The following is a 26050-nucleotide window of genomic DNA, read 5'->3' on the forward strand; positions in this document are numbered from 1 at the left end:
CCATAATAGTTTTTAGCTATTCCAGATTTAATCCATATTTAGTCCACCTATTCTAGTTCTAAAAGGTCGGATGCTACTTACGTTTTTTTTCACTGATGGAATTCTCTGAGGTCACTGCCCCTGACATTGGGAAGCAGCATTGTCAGTACTGACACAAGGTTGAAGCCAAATGATGACTGAAAAGCTTGTGATCAGAGATTTGCAGATGGCAATATGATTATATTGTGTATGTCTGAAATACTGCGGAGCAGAAAGCAAACGGTGAAACTACTGCACTATCTTATCTCCAGAACAACCACCATGGCGAGCAAACCCTTACAATTGGCCCCAAGTTCCCGGCGTCCCTTAAATGGGACAGGGGTGCGAAGAATCTCCAGGCTCAAAATGGTGTCCACTTTTAAAATTGCAACTTGGAATGTCAGAACTCTGTATGAAGCTGGCAAATTAAGAAATGCCACAAGAGAAATGAAGAGGCTGGGCATCCGGATTTTGGGAATTTGCGAGACAAGATGGCCAGGATCTGGAATGTGTCAACAAGATAATACAACAATGTATTACTCTGGGAATGATGAGAACAAACATCGACATGGTGTAGCTGTAATAGTAGATGAAGAAATCAATAAATCAGTACTAAATTGGATTCCATTTTCTGAAAGGATAATGCTGTTACAACTTAAGGGAAACCCCGTTAACATAAATATCATCCAAGCTTATGCACCCTTAGCTGACAAAAGTGAAGATGTTGAAGAGTTTTACGAACACCTGAAAGAGATTAAAAACTTAACAAGGAAACATGATATAAACATAGTGATGGGTGACTTCAATGCGAAAGTGGGAAGAGAGGGGTGGTGGAGAAATTATTGGCGAACATGGCTTAGGCACCAGAAATGACAGAGGAGATCGTCTAGTCCAGTTCTGTCAGGAAGAAGATCTAACAATAACAAATACTTGGTTTAAACTTCCACCCAGAAGACTGTACACTTGGAAATCGCCTCAAGATAACCAACATAACATTGTCAGAAATCAAATTGATTATATACTGATAAATAAAAGATTCCACAGTAGTATAAAGAGTGCAAAGACTTATCCTGGAGCAGATATCTCATCAGACCACAATCCCAGTTGCAGAAGTACGTCTTAGATTAAAATCAGCTAAAAATCACAAAAGAAGAAAAAGAAAATTGATGTAGAAAAACTGAAAGACCCGAACATAAATAAAACTGCCAAGCTTAACCTGAGATTACAGCAGATTAACATAGAAGAAAATAAAAATGTAGAATCTCTTTGGAATAGCTTAAAGAATGCCATCGTAACAACAAGTATTTGAAGAAGTAGGTTATGTGAATAATATAAAACAACAGGAATGGATGACAGATGAGATTCTTTCTCTTATTGATACAAGAAGAATGTACAAAAACAAAGACCTAGTCAGGTATACAGAAACACATAACATCATCAAGAAAAAAATAAAAGAAGCCAAGGAAAATTGATGAAAAATTTATGTACTGAAATTGAACTGCTTCAGAAGAAACATTATAATTTCAATTTGTATAAGAAAATCAACGAAATTTCCGGAAAACTGAGGAAAAAGCAAATAGTGTCTCTAAGAGACGAAAGTGGAAAAATAGTTCTAGAAGAAGAAAATAAAGCACAGATTTGGATAAAATATGTAACAGAACTTTTCAATGATACTAGACAGAAGCCTATAAATATAAAAGATAACATTCAAGGACCAGCAATCATGAAATGAGAAATAGAGAATGCTATAAGATCAAGTAAAACAGGAAAAGCCAGTGGACCAGATGGTGTGCAAACAGAATTCTTAAAATTAATACAACCAGATAACATCAAACTTCTTGAAAAACTATTTAATAAAATATATGAAAGTGATGAATTTCCATCAGATTGGCTCAAATCTACATTTATCACTATCCCAAAGAAACCCAAAGCGAATTCCTGTGGTGACTTTCGACTTATTAGTCTAATGAGCCAAAGATTAAAAATATTTTTGAAAGTAATTCAGAATCGCATTTATAGAAAAAGTGAAGAAACTCTAAGTGAAACACAATTCGGCTTTCGGAATAGTTTTGGTACTAGAGAGGCCCTTCTCTGTGCCCAAATATTGATACAAAAATGCATAGAAAAACAGAAATCTGTCTTTATGTGTTTCATAGATTTTGAAAAAGCATTCGACAAAGTCAGACACACTAACTTAATAGAAGTCCTTCAACAAATAAGGCTAGACGAACAAGACATAAGACTAATAATAAATCTGTATTGGAATCAGTCAGCTACCGTTCAATTAGACAACATTACTACCAGTGATATTAACATCAAAAGAAGAATGAGACAAGGATGTGTGCTCTCACCACTCCTGTTCAACATAGGTAATTTTTAAAAAAGCATTGGAAGAATGTCCAGAGGGAATCGCAATAAATGGAAAGATTGTTGACAACCTACGATATGCAGATGACACTGTGCTAATTGCAGATAACATTATGGATCTCCAAAAACTCAATGACAAAGCAAAGCCAATTGCTGGCTTAATGAACGGTGGGATCCAGAAATAGATATAAAGACAAGGATTGACGTTGCATGGCAGTCCTTCATGAAAATGAGAACACTATTCTGCAATAGAGACTTAAACATGGAAGTCAGATGCCGAATGCTGAAATGTTACGTGTGGTCTATTCTGCTCTATGGAGTTGAAACATGGACATTGAAGGCGACAACCATCAAGAAAATCGAAGCCTTTGAGATGTGGCTATACAGAAGAATGCTAAAGATATCATGGACAGAAAAAATTACCAATGAAGATGTCTTAAAATCCGGCAAAGCTAAACATCTTGCATAAATAATCAAGAAACGAAAAACATCATATCTCGGCTACATCATGAAAAAAAGCAAATACCAACTTCTACAAACTATTTTGGTAGGAAGAATTGATGGCAAAGGAACTAGAGGAAGAAAAAGAATATCATGGTTTGACAACATCAAGACGTGGACAGGAAAGAGCAGTGCACAACTGCTCAGATTAGCACAAGAGCGCAGTTTGTTCGCCAAGATGGTCGCTGACCTTCGATAGAAGATAGCACAATAATAATAAGAAGAATTCTCTAGAATGTTGACACTTGAAACAAGTGGATAGTGGTTTTCATTATGATATATTTCATAGCTCAAAATTGGTTTTCAGCTTATAAATTATCTCATATTGAAACACATTTAGGTGGCATTGGGATTCTCATCAGCAACTTTATTAACTTCTCTTTAAAAAAAAAACAAGGTAGCCAAAATTTGACTCTCAGACCATATTTGTCATAATATTAGTTCTAGATTGTAAAAATGGATCTGACTTGGGAAAGATAAATTCAATTCAGCTAAATGATGTTCGATATCCTTTGAAAAAAGCCATCTCTCTTAATCACTGGTTACCAATTAGTTGTAGGAAACGCTTGCAGTATTCTTCTGTAAGGAACTGTTTAATTGGTTTCAGTAACAAGAACAATATTCAAAGGGTGCACAGACATGAATGAATGTATGAAGGCGAAAGACAATGAAAAACATCCATGCCCTACACGTCATTCTTTTAGGTCGAAGAGCCGTTAAGATACTACTCAGTCAATCAGGCCCTGAAAGTGTAATACGATTGTTTATTGTTAAAACACTTACGAATCTATTGAATGGGTATCTAATTAGACCATTCGTTTAAGTTTGTTGCTATAGCAACAGTCTCGTGTTGGACAGAACAAAGAGGAAGATTAGGTAATTCAGAATGCCAACTTAGATAAATTCAGACAATCTAATCAGGTCCTTTAAACTCCAACTAATGCCAGTCTAATTTATTTATAATTACGTAAGTTTTCATTAATAAAGCTAATAAGGTAATTTTATAATTATAAATATGTTTATAATTAAGAAAGGTGCTAAAAGAAATTGGATACAATTTCATAAAGTGTGACACAATCCATTTGCCTCGTACTCAAATTTAGGTAGAATGAAATTAATATAAATGTGATAGTGTATGTGAATTCGTATGACGTCATGTATGATGTAATAATAATAAGTTCAATGTTCGCCTTACTTTCTTTTTTATCCTATTTTAAGATAAAATAACGCAAATAATATGTTTTTCATTTGTTTTAATATTATATTTAATTTTGTGTCCTTGTCGAAGTTAAACAAATCCCTGTTTTCCTCACTATGTGCAGAGAATATTATTATTTTTTTAAAGTTGACTAACAAAACAAAAAAAAAAACAGAAAAACGAACGCCGACCGTCGTCCTCCTTTTCTGGATATGTGATAAAAATTACCGCAACGTCAGTATGGTTGAAAACAGACTCATAACTGCTTTCTCCCCCCCCCCTCTGTCTCTCTATTTACGATGGGGATTTGTATTTATTCCAATGTGTTGGCCGAAATTGATATGGTGCAACGTAACATCGTAACTGTCCACATCAAAGAGGTAACCTTTGCTGAGATAACAAAAATTTTCAGTTTTAATTTTCCAGTTCTTCGTAATTTTTTAACCTTCAGCGACTGCTTGAAGACATTTGATAACACTTGGACGACACAGGTTGCTTCAATCCATTCTACATGGTTAATTTTTATCAGCAATACGATGCTGATGCTGTCACCTACAAACGCTAAATAAATAGACGAACGTGCTTAGAAAAACTAATCAAATAGATCATCCGAAATAACTGAAAAGCAGATCCTGGTAGTTAAAAAATGGGATGCAGCAAACAAAACTCAATTCTTGAGACTTGACTGATATGTGTTAAAGAAAGATTGAAGAAAACGATAGCATGAGGTTAAATGTTTTCTAGAAATCGCTAATTTTCTCTCAAAATAAAATAAATAAATAAATAAAATATAGAGAAAGGATTTTTATAATTAGAAAAAAAACACACATGGGGGTTTCTTTTGTATGTAACTTTTCTGCCTTGCAAAGAAGCAACCCTTTTCGATATCCTATCTGATCCTTAGCTTCTATGATCAAAGGGACTGTCCTATAGCTTAAAGCCAAACTGTTCTTTTAAGATGGTCCCTTTATCATCATAACAACAGAATGCGTCGCAAGGGAAGCAAATGCTATTTCTCTTGCTTTGTGGCCAATGCATCAAACGTTTCTTAGTACTAAATCCCCTTAATCCACACCTTCTAATGTGCCAATTCATTACGAGATTTGTTTCTTATCTCTTCGACCTACGCGCACCACCTTCACAGACAGCTACAGCCTCTAGATAATGATTCCGTTCTGACTGATGACCGCAAGCACCGAAGAACTGATATTTGATTGCATTCAGAGAGACACAAAAGATTTAATGCGAACTATTCTGGTATATCTTTGTATGCATACATATATAAATAGGATACCTTAAAATCTGTAATGTATATTCTTTCAAATCTCTAATGTTAGAAGATCGCACCAGATAATAAAACTTAAAACTACACAGAAAATAAATGTAAACTTTGAACGAGCGACCGAATTCGTCCCACTAACATTACAAATGGCTGTTGGTGAAGCTGAGAAGGTAAGAAATAGAAGCCTGATGTCGCTTTTCTACGTTTATTCTATAGATCAGCGTTTCCGAATAATGTAAATACTAACATGAAATATAAAAAGAATAAAAAAAACTTAGCTACCGATGGTACTAATGCATCATAGCACATTACAGTTTACGGTTAACAACCGTTTCTGGATGGAAGTCACATTAAAAGTGAAAAAAATAAATAAAATAAAAATAAATAATGATGATGACAATAAGTTTCCCTGTAAATGTCTTATTTATGTATAGCAGTGGAGCTTTACCCTATCTTGATCTATGTTCTGTTCTTCTGTTGATCAATGTAAAAAAAAATAGCTATTATCGGAGGTTATTTATATCAAGGTAGCTAACTTACTTTGCTTTACGTTGTTTTTGCTTGAAATTGAATCGCCTGCTATCATTTATGTTCACTACACTGTTTAAAACGTAATTGACAGAATTAAAACATTTATTCTTTTTATTTAAAATTTGTATTTAAATAATTATTAATTAATGAGAAGTTCTCTGCAAGATGCCTGCCAACTTCGGTCAAGGGGAATATATTGTGATCAGACTAGTGTTAAAGAATCTTATGTGTCCGCACATCTCTAAGAATGGAAAGCCGGTTTGTCTTCGTTTATTTGCTTTACAAAACAAAAGAGGTCCAATCGCTCACTCGTAAATTGCACACAAACACTACATATTGATGTTTTGCAAAATTATTTTTTTATTACATATAATACATACATTACATGCATTTGATTACATATGATACATACTTGATTACATATTTTTCTTTTAAAAAAATTCAATTTTTTTATCAATATTGTGATTACATATTTACAACATATAAGATTACTTATTTACAACCGGTTTAATTCTTTTTTGTTGTTGTTGTTGTTTTGTAACAATGAAATTCGTACAGATTTCTTTTCTTTTCTTTATTTTTCCTGCATAATGTATTTTTTTTATTTTTTTATACTCCTATTGGTCAGTATTGGCATCCTTACTTTATAACCTATACACATATGACTTGCCTGCTACCATCTCACACAAGTTCTGTTATGCTGGTGACATTGTAATTGCCATTCGACACAAAAACATGAGTCAGGCTGAAGACGTACTTACAAACGATCTGAAAACTATAGGTGAATATTATAAAAAATGGAGGCTCCAGCTCAATCCAGACAAAACAGAAGTATCAAGCTTTCACCTTAATAATCACATGGCAGATGTCACTTTACATATCTTCTTTGAAGGATGTTTACTACGACACAATAAGTTTCCACAGTACTTGGGCGTTACCCTGGACCGCACGCTCTCTTACAAGCAACACATAACAAACGTTTCTGCTAAGTTAAGAACCCGTAACAACATAATACAGAAACTAATAGGCACGACATGGGGAGCAACAGCCGATAATCTGCGGATTACTGCTCTTGGTCTAGTTTTCTCTGTTGCCGAATATTGCTCACCAGTGTGGCTAAATAGCACACGTGTTAAATTTGGTGATAGCCAACTAAATAATACAATGAAACTGATTTCTGGCACAATTAAATCAACGCCCACACACTGGCTTCCAGCTCTAAGTAACATTGTTCCACCGAATCTGCGCAGGACCAAGGCTCTCTTACAGGAGTATAAGAAAATCTTGGAGAACACAGCCCTACCAATACATTTAGATTTCCCAGACGTAAGTGTACAACGATTGAGATCAAGACATCCACCACTACAATTCAACTACTACTACTACATTCTAACTTTGACTTGAAGCAAAAGTGGCAAGAACAGTGGGAGAGTCATACAGATGACATCACAAAATTTTCTCTCAATGAATTACAAGACAGTTTTGATGCTTGCTCACACTTCCCACGAAAATCCTGGACTCAGCTTAATAGAATACGAAATGGTCATGGTGTATGTGCGGACATGCTTTTTAAATGGAGTAAACGACCATCCCCACATTGTGATTGTGGAGCTCAGAGACAAACTGTGAACCATATTGTGACTCAGTGTTATCTCAGAGCATATTCAAGAGACAAATTGGACTTTTTTCAGTGTTACACCCGAAGCTATGAACTATCTGACCAATATGCATGTAACCTTTTAATTTTATTGGTTTTTAAAATGACTCTTGACTTTTAATTTTATATATTATTAAAGTGTATTGTACTGCATGTTTTGATATTCATGCCATTCGAATAAATAAATAAATAAATTTATTATTTTTTTTATTTTATTGATCTCTCAGATATTTACATATATGCAATGATCATCTTGATTAACATTCAGTGTTATTTTACAAGGTTCAGCACCAAGTGCTACTGTAATGAGATTTCAATAATAATGATGATAACATTTTTTGTTATCAAAGTTTTTTTGCTATTTTTTAAAATAACAATCACAGTAATAATTTACAATTATATAGTTTAGAGTTACATTATATAATATTACATGTTGTAGTTTGCTATTTTATTTTCAAAGTTTGAGAACGTGTGATTATACAACTGTATTTACACATATGCAATTAATATATTATATTTCCTAATTCTCACAAACATGCAAAGTAAACTCATTATTTACATAATTTGTTAATAATAAGAATAATTTATTACATTATTTTTTCATGTTACATAGTAATATTATATTAATGATATTATCACACAATAAACAGTATCTTCAGTATCTTCTTTATTATTATATACTTTACTGACGGATTTGTTACATAATCTGTATTTTTTTTGATAATAAGGATTACGTGTAGATGAGTGAAGCGTATTAATCCCACCAACTTCGAAGCTTGGGTTAGCTTTTATGAAGAGAGTGGGATCTAGCCTTCAATATTCATGTCGTTGTTACTGTTTATGCATGGATGTAGGCATTGGATGCTGGTGATTTGTGATGTGTATATTAATGTTAATGGTATATTAACTTTGTTGGTATATTTTCCAGAGTTCGTTTTTTAATGTTCTGTAGTTATCTACGTGTTTTAAATTTCTTGGTAGGTTGTTGAGTTGCGTGGGTATCTGATGTGATCTTACAAAAGAACCGTATGAGTTGTTGAAGGGTGTAGGGATGTAGAGAGTTGTTGTAGGTCATGATATACGATATGTGTCTCCGTTCTTTCGAGAGGTGATGTTGAAGTAATTCCTTTTAATGTTGTGTAGTGTTTCAGGTTTTTAATGCTCATTTTTAATCCACACAGCTAAAACTGAAAACTAAAACTATAACGGAAACTAGATGTCACCCAATGAGTACTTAAAATTCTTCCAATTTTCAGCAGCTCAACTGTAGTGATGCTACATAAATGCAACTCTCTACTGTTTTTTGGCGAAGCATGGTATGGGACATAAAGTTTATCAATAAATGATTTGAATCTGATTCCTGAAATTTCCTTTACAGCATCACGTACTGATAATTCTAGTCTGTGATTAGCAAAATGGCAAACTATAATAGAAGGAAATTTTTCTGCCAGCAATTTTTTACTACACTTTTACACCCTAATATTACAGCAGTGCCATCGCATGCTAGAGAAGCTAAATATTTTTTTAAAATAATCTTCTGTCATCCCATAATAGTTAAGACATTGGAGTAAGGAATCAAATACACTTTTTGCAGTTACGTTTTCAAGTTCGATCAAGTCCAAAAATAAATTTATCAGTGAATTCCAACACCTTCGATACAGCATAGGATATACACTATGAGAGTGGTTTTATTGCTTATTGTTGTTGATTCGTCAATTATCAATTAAATTATATTTTTGGATTGAACGATTTCTTTAAAGACGTTTCTTCTCACTTTTTCACTTACATGATTCCCAATATTCACACATGCATTTGTTGAATGAAGAATGCGACTCATTTCAATTCCGTTCAGTTCTTGCAGATCAATTGCACGTTCAAAATTATGGAATGATTGGTTTTCTTTTGCTACTTTATATGCACTTCCAAAACATTTTGCGGTTATTTCTTTTTCACGAGATAATGATTTTAAAAAAGATTTTTGAAAGGTCTTTTTTTCGGCTTCAGAACCAATTTTTAACGCTGCTTTGTGTGCAGTAGATTCTCTGTGGTCGAACATTTTTTTTGAAGTGAGCTCATCTGTAGCTTCCTATCTTTGCCAGAATATGTAATCTGAGTGTTGGCCCATTCTTTGGAAATTTTCATTCTCATCTTTGTTTCAAATCCAAGAGTTCTAACTTTTCTGCAAGGCGTACCGCCAAGTTTCTTTTTGCAAATATACATCAATTCATTTTTCGAGCAAAAATCTTTTTTCTGATCCAATGTCCAGCAATTCAGTCAATTATTTTTAGTTTGGCCTTGTTCCTCAAGATTAGCTTGAGATGATTCGTAAACATCAACGGGCACCATTATTTCCATATTTTTTGACGTCGTGTCTGTTATTATTCTGGGATTTTTATTAATGGGACCGGTGGTTGAGAAGTAATTGGAAATCTTTTTCATTTTCAAACTTGGGGTCAGACTTTTCCACTAAAAAGTAAAAAAAAAAAAAAAAAAATCTAAAAGGATATGAAAATAATGACGTTAAATTTATATCAATTCAGTAAAGATATTTTTTAGATAAGTCTTTTACCGAAAATCTTTCACATGTTGTCAATCACACGTCCATACAGCCACAAACGTAAATGCTAATTGCGTGCACGTGCGTGTTATGTACGTGCGAACATTATTTCAAAAATTGCTTTTGAAAAATTGAAAAAACTGTAAAAAAAAATAGGTGCCGGAACGCCGTTCCGGTACGTTACGCCAGGAAAAAAGCACTGATACTAACTAAGATGAAAGAAGGAAAGTTATTCATGCAGTTTGCAAATTACTACAATTTTACGCATTCATAATAGAAAATGATTTGGCAGAAAACACGGCTATGGAATACATTTTAGGATCACGGTATAAATGGAGTAAATGAAAACTAGTATCAACTAGTTTTCGAACTAGTAAATGAAAACTATCATCACTATAAGGATATCAAAACAACTAATGACAAGAACTTCCATGGGTTAAAATAATGAGCGTATCCACTGATCCGTTTGTAATAAATAACTTTGTAATCAATGAGACTTCATTCTCTTAAAGGATGCATTGATTATTTACAAAAATAAGAAATTTAAGAATTTAAGGTAGTTTTGTATAAAATATAACGGAGAGTTTTATTTACAATTATATTAATTCAAATATTCTATTTTTTCAAGCAAAATTCTATCCATTAAATAAATGTTTTTTACACACCGTTAATTTCTAAATAAAATAAACTTTATTATTTCAAAAGTACATAAAATGGAACAGTGAGGAGAATAGCAATCAAATATCCTTCGAGGGTAACGGATGGCAATGCTGTAGCCAATGAAGTTCTAACTGAGGCTCGGCTATTGCTGTTACCCTCCTGCCATGATCAGAGCTTTAATATAAGGACTGCTCCACTGAGACCAATTTCATTCTTCCAGCTATTTAGAGAGCTCATATTGGATGGTGAAAATATTTTAGAACTTTAAAGATAAATACATGGGTTATAATAATGAGCAAATTATGGCAGAGATATGTAGAGGCGATTTATTCTGTTAAGATTGTTTTATTCAATTACTTGAATGGATGTTAATACTTTTATGTTAATTTTAATTATATAGTCGAGTGTGCAATTTATTCTAGAGAAAAAAAAGTTCAAAGAGTATATTTAAAGTTGCAGTTCGTATATTTCTTGCTAGGGCCTAATGCTGTGTAAGTAATAATTTTTTATTTGCTTCTTATCGATCCGATCACTTGAGGACTCTTTTCTGGATCATTTGATTTTATTTTTCAAAGACAATATTCAGAATATTTCTCCAAACTGCTTCATTGCTTCAAGTGTAGTTTAAGTAAAATTGAAAAAGTTTTAAAATTGCAGAACAGAAAATTAATAAAGTTTTAAAGTTAATATTTAAATCTCCTTTTGAATACGCTTTTAAATTTTAATTTTCAAGTCTTAAAATTTTTAATTTTTTGTAAATTACCAAAGAAAAATAACCTCTGCTGGGATAGCGAAGAATGTCTTTATAGAAGAACGATAATAATGGAAAAATCCCCTTTTGCGAGAATTTCAACAATTGTATTTTGCTGTGCAAATCGACTGTAACGAATTCAGCATTGTCAGACAAATGTGTCGGTTGACAGTTACTGATAATATTTACCACGTTATTCGCTATTTCTATTACATTCACATTTGCCGAAACGTTTCTTTCCACAATTTAAACTATGTTCTGACACAACAACACTCGCATTCATCAAACTCTACTTACATTCGAACTACCTCCACCAAAGTCGTATTTATTCTGCGCATTACGTTACTTCCAACGTCGTAATTTAATTTGCGGGGTTCGTATCTCCACAAAAACAGCCCCTTTCAGATCGTCCGTTATAATTATGAAGGTCGAGAAAAAAGTTAACTGCCGCCTTCCAAGACATGCTCATCGGTCACCTCCCATCTCATTAATACCTCGCGAGGATTAAATGCCAAGAAGAAGACGGGAGGAGAAAGAAACAAAGAACAAGGGAAGTTAGTTTAAGGCGCGTACGTCTGCCGTCAGCAGAACCCCGAGTTTTTTTTAAATGGCTTAAAAAGAGAAAAAAAATGGTTTCCATGTCTGCTTAGTGGCTGAAGAAAATTGAATTTTATCCTTTGATTTTACGAAACAGAAGACAAAATGTGCGAAAGACACTTAAAGGGAAATTTCTTGAAAAATTACTTGGCTAATGTGGTTTTCTAATTGGTGCGTGTGCGCGCACCCGCACATTGACGTGCGAAAGAGAGAGATTTCAGGAGGTTTGTTTGGTTTTTCTTTCAGTGAGTGGTGTAGGAAGATTAAATATTAAAAACTCGTCGAAAACAAGAATTAAATGTCTGATTAAGAAGCTTCTGTTTCATCGGCGGATGCAAAGAAGAGCAGAAAATATACTTCGTAGTTCTTTGCAGACAAACAAAGCATTTATTAAAAATATAAATATAATATCACATAATCCTTGAAGCTGGTAATTTTATTTTCCCTTATTCTAGAAGAAATGAGGAATAAAATAAAAACAAAGCTAAGCAAAACAGTTCCATTTCGACCATGAAACCGTTTTGTCGATGTTTTCAGCACTATTTTCTCTCTCTCTCTCTCTCTCTCTCTCTCTCTCTCTCTCTCTCTCTCTCTCTCTCTCTCTCTCTCTCTCTCTCTCTCTCTCTCATGTTTAATCTATTAGAATTAGGATTAAACACATTATATTTCTGCAACTATAAAGCAGACGGAAGCATGTAAGTGAATCGTCAAATTCTTATATTGTCAAATTAACTTAAAATTTTATTTCTTTTCCTAGTGTCTACTTCTTAAATTATCTTCTATTATATTAAATCCATTAAAACCTTTAACTGGAATGAGTAAGTTTACTTCTTTTTTTTCTCCTTTCAGTGTGTGTCACCAGTCTGAACTCGCTCCATGAGATTAATATATCTACAGAGTCAACCGGATTTCCTTGCTAAAATGCGAAATTAATTTCGGTTTAATGATAGTTGCATAAAATACAGTTTCCAATTGCAAACATCCATTCTTGTCTGTTGTCGCCTGCATCAACAAAGCGACGATGTTTATGTGTCATCAGTATTGTTGCAAACCCGCTGACAGAGAGTGACATTGATTAATTAGCTGATGGTATATCATGTTCATAAACAGATCCAAGCATGGAGGAAGATCAGAATTGCCCCTTTTAATGTATACTTGGGGGATAGCAACCTAAGAGATCTTCAAACATAAATAACTTCATGTAATTAACATTTCGGCAGCTTCTGGGATAATAAAGATCATTTATGAGATAATTCACTTCCTTACCCTACATATCGATTCTTAGTTCTGCTACAGTCCACCAGGTGACGCCATTCGTTATATGGAATAATTATCATGTAAAAAAAAAAAATTCGAGAGCATCGAATTAACTTTAAAAAATCATTTATTTCAATACACCACAATGTAATTTACTTTTAATAAAACTAAAGATTTTCTTGTTTAAGATTTAAGCGCTTATTTGAAAACGCAATTAACTCTCATGATGGAAAGTTCAGGAAAATTAAAACGCACACAAATACTTCAAGTTCAACTTCGCTGGCAATGCTCAGGCTTAGTTTTTCTAGAACTGGTGTCACGTGGTTGTTGCTGTGGCGCACAGTTTTAATTGAGCAGCTGGACTCAATAAAGGAAAAAAAAACATAGTAAAAGCAAACGTATTCTGTGATCAGAATGGCAGCTGACAGACTGTTGGAAATCAATCGGTAAATACTGACAGTGTTTACCGATTGATCGCTGTGTAGCAAATAGCAATACTCTCTGAAATAAATGGTAGCTGTTTAAAAAAAATAGCGGTCTTAACTAAAACATCCAGGGATTGGTTAAATAAACCTAGTTTGACAGCGAAAAAAATGAAAAGAGAAAAAACGTGGGAATTACTAATGAAATAGATTTATCAGTTGACTTTGTAATTCTCCTGAAGCTGCTTATTTCTTTTAGTGAACATCGCAATTGCTCATCTAACAATCGTTTCGCATTTGTGAAACGATCGTTAGATGAGCAATTGCGATGTATTTTCATAATTACCGACTTCATTTACATCCTTTTCACTTCTATTGCGCAGACTCGAATGATCTAATAATTAGATCGTTCGAGTCTGCGCATTCGATAATACATTGTTGCAATTCCTATCTTTTCAGAAATGCACTTACAAAGAATTAGAGCCTAGTTTTTGACATTTTCATTGTAAATGCGTCACAGTATATTTTGGATTACTTTATATTATTTTAATTTTAATTTGATATTTCAGCTGAGTTTAGCAAAAATTAAATATGCAAACATATATTTAGATTCGCTTTGTTCACATGTCTACTTATGGAATAAATCTATTTTGAAGGAACGAATTTAATCCTTCTAGTATACCAAACTTGATAATCGACTCAAATCACATCTTAAAGATGACAGTAAAGAAATTATAAACAGCAAATACATACCAGCCTAAATAGATGATGGTTTATTTATTGAAAACATTTATTTATTTCGTATCTGCATAGAAGCGATAACGTTTAGCTTCTGAATTGCGCAGGACCAATCCAGTTATGGTCTTATCAAATTTCTTTTGAGCTTTTATTTTTTGATTTTCCTATCTTCAGTGGATGATGTTAACGAATGTAGAAACAGTGCAGCTTTCCAGAGCTACATCGTAACTGTGGCTTACCGGACTAGATAAAAAGGATTAAAAATACAAAAATATTAAAATAAACATTGATGAAAAAACTACTACGCAAACCATATGAGACAAATGTACTATAGGTTCGACAATAACTTTCCTTGTGGTAGCCACATTAAAAAAATATATCGCGTGACATTTCAATTGCATGATTATTTCACGTGCACATCTCGTGCAAGTGAAATAAAACAGAAAATGATAACTGAAATACAATACTAATTTCAACAATGAAAATCATGCAGTCTTGTGTTCAACAATTCAAGAGCGCTTAACTGTAATAAAAAAGAGATACAAATAAATAAAAAGTAATTACCGAAAATGTTTTCTAACTGACGTAAATTTAGCAAGTTGTAGGCTGAGATTGTGCCTTTTTTACATGTAAGTTAATTTCACTGAAGTGCACTAATTGCTTAAATCTCATCATCATACAGTAACTACATAATGCGAAAAAAAAAAGTTAGTTCTAGCCAGAGGTAATTTTTTTTTAATTTTCGTATCGTTGTGGATATTGCATATTTGCTCAGCATATTTCATCCAATCTTAAATGAGTAATTACTTTTAGACGCACGCGGAAATATCAACATTTTAACAGCCCTGCACATTATAATTAAGCAGCTCTATTGTTCACATTTCCAAAAACTAGAAAATAGTCATTTTATGAAGTAAATGCGTGCGTTTTTTTTTTTTTTTTGCTTGTAGTTAAAACTCTGTTTAACGTGGACTAAAACTAATGTGAGCTGCCTTTCCTCAATGTATCCATAGATACAAATATGCTTCACTTACATCTCTTTCATTTCACTTGCATCTTAATGCATCTTGTATAGTAATGAATAAGCAAAACATGATGAGTTTTCTTTTATTTAACCATGACTTTGTTCTCTAGACATCGCTGCATATAAAGGAAATAAAGATGTTACATTATTAATGTGACACAAACAACTTATGGAGATATTGAGATGTTTCTTATAAAATACTAAGTTAATGGTTATGCAGATAACTGTACGATTAATAGCAACGCAACGTTTTCTTTTAAAAGGCTTTTAGTTCTATGAGAAAAGGGATTACGAAATAGTCATATTGCTAGTAACAGAGAACTGACAATAAACATTTGATCAAGACTTTAACACACTTAGAATGCTCCATTTAAGAAATAATCAAGTAACCGAAGAAAAGATAAAATCTCCATTTTTAATAAGATTATAGGAATAAAGTTATATCCCTAGAGAGCTTGTGTATCTCAATGAAAGTGGCATTTGCATTGCAAAGCGCTAGACCTCCCAAAGAATGATTTAAGTTCGATTCTAGTCGCCGACTAGGCGGATGTTTTCTAAGCCTTTCTTCGACCGCTTCCCGAGTTAGTCAATGTCTGTCACAAAATAAGTCGTTTTTTTACCCTAGATACTCAAGGTTTTCGTCCAGTAAACTAAATAAAATAAAAAAAATCGGCCTTAGGACGACACTATTTCAGACATAAATAGAGTGGTAGGATTAGGGACCACGAGATTGCGGCACTTCTCAGCCCTCTCTTCACTGGATGCCGCTTATATTAGTGAAAGATTCTGGCCGACTATCTCTGATGGCTACACTAGAGATTGAACTGTGCACTCATTCTCCGAAAGTTAGATAGGGCTAAAACTGCCTCGCTTACTCCCTATAGAAACAAAAGGATTGCTTTTAGGGGTTTCTTCCATCGTCACTTATTATAATGATCTTACGCCTAGTTTGGGTGTACTGTAAGAATAAACTTCGATGTCTTAGTAAACATTGTAATGTACTGAATGCATAAAATCCCATAGTCGAAGGGCGGTTTAGCAGTCAAAAACTGCCAAAAGGTAGAAATGAGAAGAAATTCTCATTTCTAATCTCAATAAAGAAATTAAAAATGGATTTATATCGTGTGTTTTCTTGTTAAAAAATAAGGGAATTCTGAAAAAGTACACAATTACCTCTCTCATTCTGTTTATTTTCTACATAAAAAGAACCAGAGAGGAAAGGTTAACAAAACAAGTATTTTGATAATCCCCTACACACAGTGTTTCCATGACAACAGGAATCTACCTGGTTCAGTTTGATGCGTTCATTTGGCGTAAGACCTTAGGAGAAAACTTTCTCCGCTGTCCTAATATCAAAATCTTCAAAACGATTAGAAGCGAAGAAGTGTGCTGAAAAGAATTCGCACTGAAAGATAAACAATCTTTTTCTTGATGTCCGTAACTGATCTTTCTGCGATGAAAAAGACAAACGAGATGCACGAAAATTGTTATTTTTTCTGTTAACATCCCCATTGTGTTTATTTCTCGAGTATAACTCTTTATTTAGAAGTAGACGAAGGTAATGGCGTCCACAGGGACTACACCAGCACTCTGTGTAATCTCTGAGAGTACAGGGAACAGGGATATCATCTTATAGTTGCATAGCACACACATTAAGAAACTATAAAAATGTGAATGGGAGATGCGTCAAATTCTTTTCAAGAATTGTGAAATTAATGTATTCGTCCATTTCGCAGGATATTCTCGTCAAATGTGTATATTTGTGAAGTCTAGTTTGCTATTCTGTAGGCAAAAAAGGAACTCGAATATCTGGAAGATGAAAATCCTGCCACATCCTTGTGGGTAAATCAGCTTCAACTTACAAGTCCTTACGAAGATACCTGGAAGCTTTCAAAGCTTCTGGGAATCTTACAAAGCTTATATGACATTGAATTACACGAAGTACCATCCTGTAATAAAAGACCTTGGAATATAGTTCCATGTCCCTGTGGCACTTCCAACTTCGTATTGCCTACCAATCGGGAATGGATTGCACACTTCTCTACTATTCTTATGGGTGATTTTGATATTAGAACAGAGAAGAAAGTTTTTTGCTAGGGATTTTACACTCACAAGACTCTCCCTTTTGGTCTCACTTGGATTTCTTTGTGATATATCCGAAAACCTTCCAACTACGTTACGGATGGTTTTCATAGGCTGATTTATTTCAATGTTTCGCTCAACAGTCTTAAAATTTTGGGTGTGGATTCCTAGAAACAGTAAATTCTGCAACGAAGTAAATTAACTTAGAAAGATTAATAGGACTACCATACTTAAGACTTTACTTACATGAGGGTACTTTGAATGAGAAGAAAATAATTTAATTTCTAAACTAAGAGGAACTCTCAGAAAAGTAAACACAAATGCAGAATATGTACATTATTAAAGATTAGCTAGTGGAAGTCGTTCACTGACCGCGTTAACATGCAGTCAGTGATCGATTTGATTAGCATGCGACATCAGAGGTGTTGAGAAAACTAGAATAACTCACTAGGATATTTATGAGAGCATGTATTATCATACGAAACGAAAATGATCAAGAGTGAAAACAAAACGATTGAGAATTAAAATAGCATTCTTTATTATAGTGTAATCTGTTGATTATCTAATTTTCTACAGGTGGAACTAGGAAAAGTTGAAGTATTCTCCCTACTACTACCGACGCTCGATAAACTACATAATGTTTTATGTGGAGAGAGAGAGAGAGAGAGAGAGAGAGAGAGAGAGAGAGAGAGAGAGAGAACCTTTCTTAGTATGCAGAAATTTGATTTCGTTATCTCCATGGTTACCGATATATTTCAGGGGTATTTGTGTAGCTGTTGAAAAGAACTTCTTAAACTCCCTCGGGGTGAGGTATCCCCTTCAAGAATGTGTGATACAAACAACAGTTAGAACTTGATTACTTCCAAAGGCGGATTGTGATGACGACTAAACGAACAGACAGGAGCACATCGCAAAGTGTTACTTCCTAAACGTTTTGTAGATTATTTACACCAGACGAAATGATTATTCTCTGTAATTTTGCTTCAGTTAAATGTGCTTGATGTTTAATTGGATGCTAAAGACGTTGATGAAAAAGATACAGAAATTCCTATGGATGCTAACTTTCTGAAAACGTAGATTCAAACTTTTATCTGCTTCTGCGTGTAAACTTTGTTACTGAAAAAATAACGACAAATCATAATTAATGTGGAGATTCGTAATTCGCAAATTAGAGCAAATTACGAGAACAGAAAAAAGATAAAGAAAAACAGAAAAGAAAAAAAACGGAAATCGTTTTTACTGCTGAGATTATGTTTTCGTGATTCGTTTTAAGAGAGCGAAGTACGAACATTTAAGATTACTAAATTGACTTAGATATCCTCGAATTACACTGGAAACCATCCTGTAATAAACGAACATCGTGCCATGACCTCGTGAGACCTCCAACGTAGGGATCCTATTTTAAAAGCATATTGTGTAAGAGAGCATTCTATTCCTCCCTCTTAGTTACTCATCAAGTCATCACAAGGAGTGGACAGAAGATACTTTGAGGGTCCTCCCATAATGCAATTAACGACGTTTATGATAACTCATTAGATGAGCTCTCTGCTGGCGCGAAACTGGTTTAATTAATTATGGGAAAAATTCCCTTTTAACATCCAAACTTCAGATTCTCATTGCTCCCTCTCCATCTGTGGAGTTCTTAGCAGTTCGTCGCTTTGACCCAAATTCTTTATAAATGACACCTCTAAGATATTTACGACTCCTCTTAGTGTTTTGTTTCATTTTTATTCATTATTTTCAAAAACTGTTTGAACTGCAACCATTTTCTCTCAACTCTGGCATAATGTTTTATGTACTTTGTGATCTTTAAACATTCGCGATGTTTGATATTACTTTTAGACACATACGATCCTTAAAACCATTCGCTACGACCATTATCATAACCTTTGACATATGGGCAGAGTTAATCAAATCATTTTCCACTGAACTTGCCAAGGAAAGAATTATTACTGAGATTGGCTTCTATCTTTATTATACATTCCCGATTAATACATCAACTGGATACCTCTCGCATTTTTAAACTTTCGGCAGCGAACTCCGTGTTACTATTCCAGTAACGTTAGAAAAAACATCGACTCAAATGGCGACCTCAAGGATTTCGTCAGACGTGTCTTAAGAAGGAGCTCGTGTATCGAAAGATGGTCAAAGAGAGAAGAAAAAGTAAATGACCTTCTCTGAATGCGATCATCGAGAATTAAACTGGAAGTTTGCCATTCTTCTTTCGATCCTCTAACTGCAGAAAGCTTCACGAATGAAAAAGATCGATATCGATCCACATGGACAAAGTTTTCGAATGGACGCTTCTGCAGTTTAATTTTGGAAATGATTCGAAACGAAACTCGAATAGCATTAATAATCTAAAGCATGCTGATTATGCGAAAAACTACATTATAAGACATTGAAGACTTAGACAACTTCAAGTGGAATATTTTAAATCCTTTTTATTCTGAAAGGGAATAAAATGATTTGAACCAAATTGATTGTAAAAATGTTTGTAATCATCTGGATCATACTGTTACTGAGATATTTATAAACGCAAACTCAATAAACTGACAATTAACGAGACACAATTCATAGTAAAATAGCTAGAAATATCCTTATCCTTATAAGGACTGGCTTAAAGGGGCGAAGCAAGAATGCTTTTCATATTCCCCGTTATCTGTAGCGGACAGTGTAGGGATAAGGTTATTGAGCTATTATTAAAGCTCTGATCATGGCAGGAGGGTAACAGCAATAGCCGAGCCTCAGTTAGAGCTTCATTAGCTACAGCATTGCTACCTATTACCCTCCAAGGGTATTGGATTGAATGAATCAATCACCGCATCTCACGGTCGATTGATTCAATCTCTCTTTAGCTAGAAATACAAAGCAATTTTTATTTTTATGTGAAAACTCTAATAATAAGAATAAGGTGAATTAAAATAAAACACTTTTTTTTAGAATTTTTTAATTCGTTCTAAAATTAGAGTTTATCGAAATCAGCACTTTAAAGGTATACTATTAATTATATTTAAAACAAATTACTTCATTAATCAAAAATAAGAACTATTTAATTTTTCTCGAGAACACAATCTGTGTTACAATATGTTCCAGCTGAGAGAAATCTCTAGGTAAAATGTAATACTATAATTTTTTTCCCATTATTTAACTCAGCAAATATCAAAAATACCAAAGTTTCATTTTTAAACGAATTCCTTCATTTATTTTGTTGTCTGATTGATTTCTCTTCAATAATTTCCATTAAGGGTTCTCGTATTGTCCTTCTTACAATTAAATCGAAATCTCTGTAATCAAGATGTCGCTTTCTCTGACTCTCTCTCTCTCTCTCTCACACACACACAAATGGATATTGAAATCAAATCGTTTTATTCTTGAATTCGTATTATGGTATAGAATGTTGGAAAATCATGTGTGCAACCAGTTATCGAGATTGCAAAGCGCGTCAAGTTACAGAGATAAATGTAACGCATCGCCATAATACACAGACATATTTGCGCAGACGTTCAACGTACTACTATACACATGAAGAAGTCGCACTATAAAAAGTTAATTAACTTTAGGAACAAAATAAAGCCAAGGTAAGAGATCACTATGACTGTTACATGTCATGTCTCAATCATATGCTGAAACATGACGCATGACGTGTCTTAGCATATTACGGATGCCCTCAAAGTAGATACAATAATTTGATTTTGTAGTTATTATATTGCTTGCATTTATATTTTTCTAGTAACAGTATTGCTATAGCCCAGAGTTTCACACAAACTGTACAGTCCCTTCTAGTCTATTTCCATTTTCTATTCTTCTTTATTATTTCTTTAACCTATTGATCTATTATCAAATATTAATAATATTAACATACACTGCTTGGAAAGAAGTCAACACCCCCTAAACAAGTTGCATCGTTCTATGTCACGAGTCACGTGCATGTAGTTGTTATAAACAGAAGGAATGTGATGCTTCGAAATCAGTGCAACTGGGTCTTGGTGAAATGGCTGCGAGAAGGGAACTGACGGAGTTTGAAAGTGGCATTGTGATAGGATGCCATGTTACATGCTTATCTGATCGACAAATTATTGAAAAACTGGGCCATCCCAGTTCAACAATCAGTGATACCATACTGATATGGAAGCGCAGGGGAGTGAACTACAAGTGCTACTCGCAGTGGACGACTCACCACACTCGCCGAACGTAAGTGTAAGATGCTATGAAGGATAATATACAAAATCCGCTATTCCTCCGCCGAAGCGTTGTATGTCGAGTCTTGGGCATCGACTGTAACACGAATCTGTACAAAAACATTCAGAGTCGACGTTCACAACATGGATTTCCATGGTAGGAACCTCAATGTGCAAGCCCCACAATACCCGAACCAACATGCAGCGTCATCTTCAGTGGTGCTAAGATCGCGTACAGTGAGACGTGACTGCAAAAGCTGTGTTATGGAGCGGCAAATCACGCTACAGCCTTTACCAAGCAGATAGACAGGTGTGGGTGTAGCGAATTCCCGATGAACGTCTCTTACCAGAGTGCTTAACAGTAACTATGAAATTTGAAGGTGGCGATGTGATGGTATGATTCCGTTGTTCTTGGTTTGGTCTAGGATCTGCTTTTGTGGGACCACGGACATTGAACTCCGGTATTATCTAAACATTCTAGACAATGCAATGCTTCCTACTTTGTGGTTTCTACGGAAATGACCATTACCTCTTTCAGTAAGGCCATGTACTGTGTCACAGGGTTGTTTCTGCTACTGTAACTGCGTGGTTTGCGGATATTAATGTGACCACACTTGACTATTTTCCACAGAGCTCTGATCTCAACCCTATTGCCGCAGAATAGTATAGGCCCTCATTACATGCCTACAGGAAGAATGGTCCAAAATTCCCATTGATCGTTATCGTACGCTTGTGGAAAATATGCCCGTAGGACTACTGCAACAAAAGAAGGTTCCATATCTTATTAAGGTGATGTCAGGACTGTTTGTTCCTCACCCTACGATGTCCGTGGACTTCCTTTCCAAACAATGTATATGTGGAAATATCAAGTAAATAGTATCACTTATATTGATGTAAATACTTGTTACATTACTATTGTATTGTATCATGTTACCATTTGTAGTACTTCAATTTTAATAAAAATATCAAATAAAATTTCAAAATAAATAAAACTCGAAATAGCACTTTAAAAAAAATAAAATAAAAAAATCCACATTAAACAAGAAACTTGAACACAACAAATATAACCTAAATTTGTGAACCCACATTTAATAATATATACTTGGTTTAAACATTTTCCTTACTTCTGCAGAATAATAAGTACAGTTTGATCTAATAAGATTCTCTCATATTTTGGGGTTGTTTCATTTCTCGTTGATAAAGGTGCGGTGTTGAATTTTTGGCGTGAACTGTAGTATTTATGCTTTGCTTCTTTATGCAATAATGCGTGCTAGGGAAACGGCTCAGGGATATTTTTTCTCCTAAATTGTGATTCATGTATGCATGATCACATTTTAAAAGTGGGAAATACGGAACATTGAAGTACCTAAAAAATTAATGCTGATCCATCAAATTAAAACTTTTTTTTTGTAAAACAAGAAAATTAAGAGAGACTTTATGTATATTTGCCGAAGACTGTATCTCTATTATAATTAATTTCAAAGCAAATATATGTATTACCAAAGAACTGGTCAGATATCCTAAAGATAGTTTTGTCATGAAAGTAAACATAAGAGCAAATGTCAAAACTTAAAGGAAAAACGGAATCGGATCGTCATTTTATTCTTACTTTGGATAAGTAGACCAGTGTTGGAAACAGAAGGTGTTTCAATATTGTTCTTTCAGTTGACGCAAAACTTTAAACTTAGGATTAACCATTCCTGCCCGCTCTATTCGCAGCTTACGTACTTATGTGATGTTTCAATGCTTTTGGAAATAATGAGTATTTGTAAAATCAACGCGCATTATTTCCTCCAGAACGATTTGTATTAACACTAATTATTGCTGATTACTACAACGCACACCAGATGGCTCCATAATAATAGCATTTCATCGAAATAATCGACGATGATCCACAAGATATTCTCTTTAAGATTCTTCAAATCCCAAAAGTTGGAGCGTCTACCAAACCATTAAGTGTGTATTGTGTTTCATTATTTGCGTCCAGTTTGCTTACTTGCTTGACCACATCTCGTGCGTTATCCTTCCTCATATGACACGAAAACGCTGTTGTATTACGTTAACAACACTGAAGCAAAGCGATTTTCGCACTTCATGTGACGCTTTTAATTGAAACACGTACATTTGTTGGTTGATGAGATAACATCAACCAACAAAAATAACAAGACCCAAGCAAAATATAATTGTCTTCTGAAAAAGTTAGGATGCCCTCAGGTACCAAACAGTAATGCGGATCTAATTAAGGTGGAGAAGATCGAGATGAATGCGGATTTAATGGTGTCGTAAAAGTGTTTGCAGGGATAGAATCCTTTCCTCCCAAGAGGTTCTCATGCAGACTGATTCAGTTTAAGAGGCGCTTTGGGAAAGGATAGCAGCTAACGTTTAATTAAAATGTGTTCTCATAAATCCTTTCCTGGATTATTTACACACAAGGTGTTCATAAAATGTCTCTTTTTATCTCACTGATTTAAACCGGTTCGCAACAACACAATTTTCCACGGTGTTTAAGTGTTACGTAGTTTTCCATAGGGTGGGGTAATAGAGGAATGAGGTGTGGTGTTTGATTATTTTGCTTTTAATTAAGCACAGTCCTCATTCAATGCGATGCTTTAATCTAATACGGTATTATATTTCAACAGCTCTGAACAACGAGCTGTTGAAGATCATAACCCAAGTAAATTATTCGCGTGCATCGTACTTGTCTTAAGCAAAGGGTAGCAGGCTTGAAAATTCCGATAAACTCATGAATTTTAATGTTGAACCAACATAGTTTATTTTTATTTTAGTCCTCTATATAAGTATAAGTTGCGTATTATTTAAATGTTTCCAAATATTCATAAACACTGAGGAGGTAAACTGAAATTTTAAGGAAATACTTGGAAAAAAAAAAAACTGAGGAAGAAAAACTAAAATTTTAAAGCAAGGAAATTTATTCTATTTTCTTGGTTTCTCCTTGAATGATAATCATTAAACCATTTATTGCGAATATAAACGAATTGTTTATATTCGCAATAAACTTGTTTTTTGCGAACTTGTTTTAAATTCACTTGTTTTAATAATGCACTATAGCACTGATCACCTGTGTCACTGCATCAGCTATTTTAGCATGAGATTTTCAAAACATTGCCTTTGTGGTAGCTTCAGTTATGCAAGATAATGTAGGCGCTACAACTTCTCAAGATCACCCACGATTCTTCAGAAACGAAATTGCAACTGTTACGCTCATCACTGAAATTCTATAGAAATTGGGACGTAAACTGGATCTGCAGAATAGAAAAGGAAGATTTAAGGATTAAAATGTGTCATCGAAATGAATGTTCCCTCGGTCATGCTTTTCAGTATAAACAGAAAGTCTTATACGCCATGATGTATTTAGAATAAAATAAACAGCCCACTCGAGATGGGATTTTTCAGTTACTGCCCCTCAAGGAAACATTAACTTTTTCAAGATGTAGTAAGTGCACTTAAAAAAAAGATTAATTGCACCTAAAAAGATAAGCAGGTAACAGGAATTTTAATCTCATATTAATTCATAAAAATGGATTTCGTGTTAATTACCTTCGCAAATCCCATTAAATACGAATACTTCAGCCTTATTTATTTAAACATAAGCCATAAATATAACTTGAATTGTATTTAATTTAATATTTCATACAAAAATGAAAAAGATTCAGAAAGAAACCCTTTCCGTTGAATGTTCAAGTAGTGCAACATCAAAGGTTTGTCTCCTTCTACCCATCTATCTATTTATTAGGTGAAAAATCATTTAAACTGCTTTTACTTCCTGAGATCTTCTCACTGAATATCAGGAAGTAAAGGAAGTCCAAATGATTTTAAATATTTAAATGTCTAAGAGATGGAGAAGTCCCAAGTTTTGAATCCACTTGTTATAGATGTGACAAAATCTTTAATCAGAATTTAAATAAACGGCAAATAAAGAAATGGAAACAGCACAACTGCAAAGTTTGTGCCATCAGTGTAGTCAGTTTTTGCTCCAAGAAGAAGATGTGTTATTTTTAGCTGGAAATATTTCAGCCGTGTCTGATGAAGAGGAGAATATCGTTTATGAAAGTGTTTAATTTGCTTACGAAAAAATCTGGTCTGGAAACAATCTAGTACAACTTTCAAACGATTTTCTCCTGCTCGATTTTATAAACAAGAAGTATGCTTTCAATTAGAAATGGAAATAAATCGCAAACAAATTCAGCAGGAAAAAATATAAGAAGT

General features: G+C 34.0%; 1 protein-coding gene across 1 annotated transcript in view; it reads left to right on the top strand.

Moving 5' to 3' along the window:
* The first annotated feature begins 5512 nt into the window (after positions 1-5512).
* LOC150107987 (cell division cycle 5-like protein) overlaps positions 5513-26050 on the top strand; it is a 79009-nt gene continuing 58471 nt past the window's right edge. Inside the window, exon 1 of the mRNA XM_090415470.1 lies at positions 5513-5536. Within this exon, the coding sequence (XP_090271596.1) occupies positions 5513-5536 (24 nt within the window). The remainder of the gene's footprint in view (positions 5537-26050) is intronic.

Source organism: Typopeltis vanoorti, chromosome 3 (genome assembly GCF_054136105.1).
Source record: "Typopeltis vanoorti isolate ZY-2024b chromosome 3, IOZ_Tvanoo_1.0, whole genome shotgun sequence".
NCBI classification, from domain to species: domain Eukaryota; kingdom Metazoa; phylum Arthropoda; class Arachnida; order Uropygi; family Thelyphonidae; genus Typopeltis; species Typopeltis vanoorti.